This window comes from Crocodylus porosus, unplaced genomic scaffold (assembly GCF_001723895.1).
Source record: "Crocodylus porosus isolate Cpor-Errol unplaced genomic scaffold, CroPor_comp1, whole genome shotgun sequence".
NCBI lineage: Eukaryota > Metazoa > Chordata > Crocodylia > Crocodylidae > Crocodylus > Crocodylus porosus.
This window is the reverse complement of record NW_017728949.1, coordinates 34,896,062-34,905,536: the sequence shown is the minus strand read 5'-3', so window position 1 is coordinate 34,905,536 and position 9,475 is coordinate 34,896,062. Positions and strand designations below refer to the sequence as shown.

The window sequence follows — 9,475 nt, the reverse complement described above, 5'->3', positions numbered from 1 at the left end:
GCTTAGTTTAAAGCCCGGTGGAGGAGGTCAGCCAGTCTGGCTGAGAAGAGCCTCCTCCCCAGTGGAGAGAGGTGGAGGCCATCTCTTCCCAGCAGCTCACTGCCTCTCTCACCAAAGAGCAGGCTGTGGTCATGGAAGCTCCTCCAGCTGGTGCACCAGAGACCCCAAAAGGGAGCAGACCCCACTTACCTATTACAGGGTAAGCGCAAGTATACATAGCTGATATGTGGTAAATCTCTACCATTTTAGGTCTGTGGTAGTTAATTTGTCTGTTCATGCCATTAGTGGCCATCTAACTCACTAGATGATTTTTTTTTTTTAGTTTAAAACAGGGTTTTCCAACTGGCAGCCTGTGACCCACATGTAGTCCATGAGGGTTTAACATGAGGCCCTCAGGCTCCCATCCAGCCACCACTGTTCCTATACCACTGGCTGCAGCAGCAGCTAGGGTCTTGGGCTCCTCTTCTCTCCCTCAGCTTCTGCTGTATGCCCCCAACCAAAGGAACTGGGCAGTAGGGTGGTGTGAAGATTCAGTTGCTGATTCAATTCGGCAGAGATCTGACCCGATTCAGCGGCCAAATTTCCGAATCTGAATCGAATCAGGAGATCCTTTAATCTCTCTGAATCAAACTGGGACCCTCCGAATCTATTCATAGAGATTTGATGATTTGAATATAGGCACAGCTTTAAATGTTTTTTCTACATACCTCAAGGTACCAGGTGGCTCGTGAATGCTGAGATAGTGGAGCAGATGGAGCATCTCACGGAAGCATGGAGGGATCCCCAGCACACTTAGCAGCGGACCCAGAAGCGGACCAGAAGCACTTCTGGTCTGGTTCCAGGTCCACTGTGAAGTGTGCAGGGGACCTGCCCCCGGCTTGGTGACTGGTGCCTCCTGGGTCTGGGGGGACACCCAGGGTCCCTCCACACCTGATCTCCGAGCCAAGAGGGGCCCCTCACTAGTGCAGCCCCCCACCAGATTATGTGCCCCACCAATTATGTGCCACCCTCACCAGTTTCAAATGGAATAGCCCTCATCTAAAAGTTCCTTCAAAACTTCTGCGTTTAGCATGTGCCCAGAAATTCCCAGTGTGAGCTGCCAGGCACCCAGCTTTCGTTTAAGCCACATTTCAAACAAGAGACTAAGTGCAGGGTTCAAATTACACTGACTCTTGGGGGCAGATCTGCAAAAAAAAATTAAACCAGTTCATTGGAAGGAGCAATCCAGTCAGAGACCCTACCCTCAGTTATGATTTTCAAATCTTATAGGGGGTCTCTCGTCTCTTATGGGGGGCTCAACCCACCCAAGCTCCATCATAATTCACAACCCAAATGGCAGCACCCAAGTTCCCCAAGACACTCCGTCTAGTAGGTATACTCTAAAGATGCCTTCCACATGCTGAGAGTTCAGCACAAAACACATCATCACTTTCATTGAAACACATGGGCAGAGAAGTCTGCTAACACACCTTTTATGTAGTAGCTTAGTGGGTAGAGCATGCACCCAGGAAGTGACAGATGTGGATTCTTGGATTTCCTCAGTCCTGCATGAAATGTGGATTCAAACCCTCATTTCCAACCTGCTGAAAGAGTACAGTAACCACCAGGCTGTACGGTCATCTGGGTGGGGCTATCTTCCTAACCTTCCTTCTAAAGCTGGGTCACTGGGCTGCAATGAATGATTCATGGGACGAAAAGGAGAATAATTAAAAAAGAGCATTATTCTGTAACTGAGTTGTTAAGGCACCCAAGTGGGAGGAAGAAGACGTTGATTCTGGATGCAGTCCCATAGATTGTTCATGCCTTTTTTAATAAACAGTCATTGGACAAAAAAGATATAAATCTGAGAGCAGGGGCTGGAGCTCATAAATCCATTCATCCAGCTGAATTCCCTAATGACTGAGCAATCAAATCATGTTGCTTCTTGTTTATTCACCTTCTGACCTTATGAATCTTGCATTCTTTACTGCACGCTAGTCTGGCTATGACAGAACTAACGGACAATGCTAGTATCTAGCCTAGCCTATAACCTGGTGGTTAGGACTCTCTCCTAGGAGGTGGGTGGTATATTTTTGAATCCCCTAGACTAAGAAGGGACCTCCTACTCCTTGGGGAAGTGTTCTAATTATAAGATGGAAAGGCGCCAGCAATGTTTGTCATCATCAGGGATCTTGGTTTTCCGATAAAAAAATCCAAAATTTTCTGATTAAAAAACCCCTAAAATCCATATTTTTCCATGATTAAAATGAAACACCACTATACAGAGTGCTATTTCATTTTAATCATGGAAAAATGTGGAGATTATTGATAAATATATAAATATAGTGCACCCCCCTGACCCCACCCAGGGTTAAAAGATACATACCTCATTGAGTCAGGTACCCTAATCCTGATTGAAGCAACTATTTTATGTGGCTTCTTATTTTAATTACAGTGGCTTCTCATTTTAATTACAGAAAAATATGGACTGGGGGGGCATTAAATCAGAAATTTTTAAACTTTTTTTTATCACAGAAAACCACGATCTTGGGTCATCACCACTGCCTCTTTTTAAAAGAATAAGACTCATCTTCTGCTCCCAAAGAATACTTGTAGGTAGAGGTGCACCGATACATCAGTCTGATATTGAATCAGTACAGATATAAAGAAAACTGGCTTTATTGGATATTGTCACAATGGGGCCAATAATTTGGCTGATAAATGCCTGTGCTGTGCTCAGCTGTAGTGCAGCACTCAGGCAGGGGGATAAAAGCGGCACCTTGCCCACCCCATGGCTGGTGCCCTGCACTGCAGCTGCTCACAGCCCACGTGGGGCTCCTTTTACCCGCACTCAGCTTTTCCCCAGGCTCCTTTCTGGAGTGGAGGAAAGTGGCCCCTCGCTGCAGCCACTCGTGGCCTGCACAGGGCTGTCCAGAACAGGCACAGACAGCTTCACGTGGGCTGAGTGGCTGCAGCAAGGGGGCGCTGGCCACAGGGTGGGTGAGGGGCCATTTTTCCCCCCCTCATGCTCAGCACCACTTTGTGACCCAGCCCCACTCCAGCCTGGGCCCCGCGCCGGCTCCAGGCTCGCCTGTAGGGGCTGCATGTGGCGACAGCTACTGCAGCGCCCCCCACTTGCTGCACTGGGCAGTGTTTGTCACTGCCACCTGTGGGCTGCCCAGCACACGAGCTTCAGGGGGGCTGTAGCTGCTGGCACTAACAGGTGAGCCCGGAGCAGGCTTGGAGCCCAGGCTGGCAGCAGGGCTGGGTTACAAACTGGTACTAAGAGTGGGGAAAAGCGGTCCCTTGCTCACCCCATGGCCAGCACCCTGTGCTGTAGCCACTTGTAGCCCACATGGGGCTGCAAGCACTTGCAGCAGGGAGCGCCGGCCATGGGGCGGGTGAGGGGCTACTTTTCCCCACATTCAGCACCAGCTTCTTCCCTGCTGGTGAGCAGGGGACCGGGGCTGTGCACTGCCCCCTGCCTGTACTGTGGGGCTGGGGGGCACTGGGAGTGAGTGGGCAGGGAGCCAGCGGGAGCACAGGGCCTGCTCCAGTGTCCCGGGGCCAGTGCTGGCGGGGCCCAGAGCAGGGTGGCAGGAGCACAGGGTCCCAGCCGGCAGGGGCTCTATGGAGCTGGGCCAGCTCCCCACTCTCCCTGCTGGTGCAGCCCAGCCTGTGCCATGCTTTGGGCGCCACCGATGCCAGCCCTAGGACATTGGTCCTGAGACATTAGGACATTGGTCCCAAGATGGTGACCAGGGGGTGGGGCACCTGTCATGAGGCGGGGCTACCCATGCTGCCCTTGACAGCCTGCCAAAACTGGGATTCTAGAATTATAGAAAAAAATCTAGAACGGTTTTTTTATGGTAAATGAAAAGTTAAGTGCATACAATTACTGACACATATTCATAGTCACAGGCTTGTAAAATGTGCTCAGATATGTAAATGCCACTGCTTTGCTTTACAGTAAAGATTTGAAAAAGGAGATTGCTGGCATTTCAGTCAGCATTCTTACACACTGCATCTAATTCACCATTGCATGATTATAATTATGTCAGTGGCTGTGTGTATACGTGCGCTTTACTGCACAGTGACTTTTTTACTGCACATTAAAACATCATGTAAAAAACCATGACATTATACTAATGTGCAGTAAAATAGTCTGTGGATTAAGTATCACTAAAAACATTGTGCAAATGCCCTTCTGTGCATTAGCACAGCCTAATGCACATTAATTTAGTATCTCACACTGGAGGTACTAAATTGAATGAGTATTAGAAAAGGTGAATTAATACACATATAGATGCACCCAGTGTAACTTAACTAAAAGCATTAGCTGGACCAATATAGGAGTGAATCCGGTCCTAGTATTTTCAAAACATCATAATAGTCACTTGGCTTCAATTCACTAGGGATATGCACGCTAAATAACACATATCAGGCCTAATATATGTGGTACCATTATTTTTCCCCACCTCCTACTCCAAAATGCTGCCTACTATATTTGAAAGCTGTGATACAATATTGAATTCACATGTTCAAGTCAATGATTAAGATTAATAAAACTTATTTTGTGAACTGAATTTCCAGTTGTTACCAAAAAATGATTGGAAGATGAGGTACAGAGCTGCATGATCTGAGGAACAAACTACGCCATATTTCTGTAGTTTACAAAGATATAATGAAAGCAAAAAATACAATTAGCATTCATTCCCACCGTCCTAATTCAGATAAGATTTTCACTGAAATAACTGAAGTCATTTTGGCCTATTAGAAGTTTTCCCTATATAAAAGTATCAGAACCTGACCCCAAAAAAGGATTAAAAGAGAATTTTACCCTATTAGTGCCAAACATTATAAGACTTAAACTACACTTAAATCCCACTATTACACCATACAATTTTTTTTAATTCCAGATGCAACTCTTATGAAAGCATAAGGCTCCTTTACACGTGCAGTGAGGCTACTCCAAATCACTGTAATTACAGTGCATTGGAGAAGACTCAATTAATTGAGGCTGCTAGAGTGTGGTAATTACTGCACTCCAGCAGACTCCAGCATCACTTGTACCAAAGTCCCTAGGCTGAAAAACAGTGGTGGGGGCACTTTAACTAAAGCTTATTTGATGAGCTTTAGTTAAAGTGTCCCCGCTGTCATTTTTCAGTGGGGGGATGCTGATATACGTGATGCTTTGGGCACTTTAATTAGAGTGGCTCTTGGAGCCACTCGAATTAAAATTCATCCCAACAACTCCTGGAGCACGTCTATAAATGCCCATAATTCCAAAGTAACATAACATAGTCTATTCATCATTAAGTATAGGACTTAATTATGTTATCAACTTTAAATTTCCTTAACTCTTATTCGAGAGTTAGATAAAAATGTACTCACCAGTGCCGGTGCCTCTACAGTTGCCATTATTAGAATCCATAGGGAAATCTGGCATGGATTCATAAAATATGTAAAGAAATGTTAGTATTATTAATACTGGATTATTTCAATACAGCCACATTAAAATGCTTAATTTGCTCTAATATTTAGTATATTAAAAATCAAGACTATATCAATTAAAAGGTGTTACAATGTTTTAGAACCCACCCGTTTCTACAGAAGTCAGCATGAAGTGTATTTTTAAACAGAAGCAGGGCTAGGTCTTCAATGCTACGCATTGAAACAAATTCTGTGTTACTTATGGCGAAAAATGGAAAATGTCCCACTTTCATTGGTGACTGTGCATAGTGTGGCACGATCTGGACAACAATGAAAATATGTGCCATTTCAGATGTGAACTTGGTGCACCTCTGAATGACCACATGCTGTTTTTTTATTCAGCTAGATGCTGAAGGACACTCTAGCTTTGATTTCCCCAGTAACAAGAAACAAACAAAGCATAATCATGTTACTGAAGAAAATGCCAAAATAGGCATTTAAAATTTTCCCTTCTTAAAAATGTGCTGATTATTTTGGAAAAGAGATAAGAAACAGAAGAGAAGAAAGGTCAGTATGCCGAATTTCAAAATAAATAAATAAAATTGTGCTTTTGGGAACATCTCTAACTGGAAATGTTTGCCATAATATGTTGCATATGTTCAAATCTACTGTTTATTAAACCACACCAGTGTTTATAGGGTTTATATGCATGTTTTACAATGAAGACATATGAACTGTTGCATATAATGTTTTACACAAGGAAAGGTATAAATATGTCTATGTATAGCAGCATATATAAGTGCCAGCAGAATCAATGAGAGTATTTGTGCCTGTGTGCACTCCCATGTAAACTGATGGGGCTCACTGGGGATTCAGTTGCAAGGTCAGGACTATTATTTATATTTAATAACAGCTTATGACTTACAAATACATACACAATATGTACCTAAATATGGATGTAAGAACCTATCTTTAGGTATCTAGTTTTCTTTTAATTTTGGCTATACATTACTTATTACTTTCTTAATACCTAGCTATACATCATATGGTCTGCAACATACTTCACATATCTGGAGAAATGGAGATAAGACATGAAGTATAAATGTAGATATTGGAATACCACTGTTTGCTTAACTAAAAAAACAAACCTGGCAATACTGAAACTTCAGAATCAAACATCTGTATCAATGTAGTCAGCACAAGGACACAGGAAATGCCATAGCACAATGAAGTAGTTGTCTTTTCAGTCCAATATCCTGTCTCTGACAATGCTTCAAACTATTTGCCTCCTAAGAAACTATCAAATCTTCCCTGTACCTAATTCTACAGTAAAGATGGAAGATTTTTTTCCCCTGAAACTAGCTTATTTACCTGAATCCAAGATGATTTAGAACCTCAGATGTCCAATGATGCCCCCCCCATTAGATTCTCTATGTGAAAAACTATACGTGTGCTATAATTTTCTATCTAAAGAATCCAATTAATGGAAGATCATCTTAAATTCATCCCCTCTCCTGGAGGAGAAAACCATGGTAGGGGGAGAGAGGCCAGACCCCGACCTCTTGCCCCCATCCCACTATCCTCCCTGCCTGTCCCACTGTCCTTTGCCCATCCCTGCCTCTGCCTGTCTACCCTCCCACTTGCCCCCTGCCATGTTGCCCCCTACTGTCTACCTCCCACCCCAGTGCCTATGCCTACCCCTGCCTCATGCCCACTAATGACATGCCCTTTGCCCCCTCCACTTCTGCCTGCCTCATCACCTCTCCCCCCTCCTTACCTCTGTGCCTGTGCCTGCCCTCCACTCACTGTTCTCCACACTCAGCTTCCCTCTGTTCCCTACCCCTTCCCCCCTCTGCCTGCGTCTGCCTCTTCCCAGCCCTCCATCCCCTGCTCTCCCCTGCTGTCTGTCCCTACCCCATGCCTGCATCCTGCCTCCCCCCCACAACTTACCTTCTGGTGCTCTGTTCTGCTCTGTTCCAGCTCTGGGGCAGACAGGAGTGATGGTGGCCCCAGCCCTGCCCAGACAGGCAGAAGGAGCAGCGGCAGCTCTGGGCCAGGCCAGGTTGGGGCTGGAGAGGCCAAATCTGGAGCAGAAGGTAAGCAGGGGCAAGGGGCAGGCTCTGCGATCTACTTCCAAGCCATATTGTGTGGTGTCCCCTCCCTCCCCTGGCAGCCAGCTGCACTCCCCTTCCTTGCTGCATGAACCACTCCAGCTTGGAGCAGGCAGTGGCTCCGCTTTGGCTTTGGCTCCGAGTGTGAGGCTGAAGCTTGAGCTGAGCCATTGTCTTTCCTGGGCCATCATTCAAATTCAGAAAGAGGGGTCCCCCTGCCCCCGTGGCTTTTGGAGAAAAAAAACTCGTCTTGGATTTGAGTAAATACGGTAAGTTATTCTTCAGCTGTAACTTATACCCTACTCCACATTCCTCATAAAATCCCCATTATATGTGCTGTACAGAATACATACCTCTCATCATTTTTACCATTTTATTATTTTAACTAGTAAAAGTGTGTCTAATACAATTTTTCACTTATAATTTTTTTCTTGTATCTTATATAAGCTATGTACTTTCAGTAGCATATAGTGTTCTAACTGAGCACCACAAATCAATTATGCATGGCATCAAAATGTATTTCTTTATCCAGTTTGAATTTGTATTCTTTAATTTTATGGAATGTTTTTTTTTATCCTTTGCTATAGGACAACATAAGAAGGAGACTTCACGGGGCTTTTTTCAAGCAAGTTAGTCATTGGCTTTTATCATATTTCCCTTATTCCTCTCCCACCCAAACTACAAGTACAAGACCCAGCTACATAGTATATGCTTTGTTTTAGTGTTTATTGTCAGGACACCTCTCTGAAACCTGCAGGAGTTCTTTATGATTCTTATATTCCTATTTAATTCAATTGGTCCATCAATTTGATAATTTCTTCCTATTACTGGAAGCCATATGACATCTTCAAGAAGTTCACAAAATGCCTTTTTATAGATTCTGTCTTAGAGGCTGACAGCTCATACTTGTGACCATGATAATAGTATCCCCTTTTTCAAAAGACTGCCCATTTAATTTTGTATGTGAAGGGAACCACAGAAACAGGGGAGAAACAAAGGCAAAGAAAGAGAACGGAAGGAGAGGGCAAAGACCTTGTCTTTATTAGGAGTATAGTATTGTAGCTATGACATTCTCCTGGAGATGTACCCTGCTGGCAAAAGACTCCTTCTGCTAATACAGAAAGTCCCTGTTCTCCAGATTAACTCAGCTATGATTTTGCAGTGTAGCTACATATAGAGTAGGGTGTTTGCCTGTTCAAATAGCTCAGTTAAGGGCAAGATTGTTTTTATCATGTTCCTAAGAAACATAGCTATGCCAAAAAAAAAATTGATGGGGACCAGGCCTGACAGGAGACAAAGAAAGAGAAATGTTGGTTAGTGAAGGAGATAACAGAAACATAATATTCAGTTTTTTTCCCATATCTTCATTCCCAGGGAGGGAGGAAAAAGAAATACAAAAAAAGAAACATTAAAAAAGAAAATGAAGGACTTTTACTCTTCAGGAAAAAAAGAAAGACTTCCTTAAGCCAAAAACTTAGGTTTTCTGAACTTTGGGGGTTTGTCCTTCAGATCTACATATAGATTTTTCCAGCTCAAAACAACCTCTACAGAAATTGTCCTTTTTTTTCTTTTTAATACAGTCTTGGTAGAAAGGCTTTGATATAGTAACACTTCCCTTCCCTTCACTTTAAAAAAAGCTGGAAGAACTCATCTTAAATTTACATGTTATTAAAAATTCTCCATGGGTAGATACAGACATCTTGGATGTTAGATCGAGTTAAAAATGGCCACCTGATCAAAGGCAAGTCATAACATGGGAGGGCAAGTGGGAGAGGGGCAGGGGGGCAAGTCAGGTCAACAAGGGGGATTGGGGGCATCAGGGGGCAAGTGGAGTCTGCAAGAGGGCTCAAGGTACAAGCCAGGGGGACTTGGCTGGGGAAGGGGGGCTATCAGGGTCTATGGGAAGGTTTATGAGGTCCAGAAGGGTTTGGCAGGATCCAGAGGTCTAGCAG

At 44.1% G+C, this 9,475-nt stretch overlaps 1 protein-coding gene across 1 annotated transcript in view; it reads right to left on the bottom strand.

Moving 5' to 3' along the window:
- FRZB (frizzled-related protein) overlaps positions 1 to 7,387 on the bottom strand; it is a 25,619-nt gene extending 18,232 nt beyond the window's left edge. The window contains exons 1-2 of the mRNA XM_019554535.1: positions 7,363 to 7,387; positions 5,374 to 5,421 (exon numbers count right to left, since the gene is read on the bottom strand). Of these exons, the coding sequence (XP_019410080.1) occupies positions 5,374 to 5,413 (40 nt within the window). The 5' untranslated portion in view covers positions 5,414 to 5,421; positions 7,363 to 7,387. The remainder of the gene's footprint in view (positions 1 to 5,373; positions 5,422 to 7,362) is intronic.
- Positions 7,388 to 9,475: the final 2,088 nt, after the last annotated feature.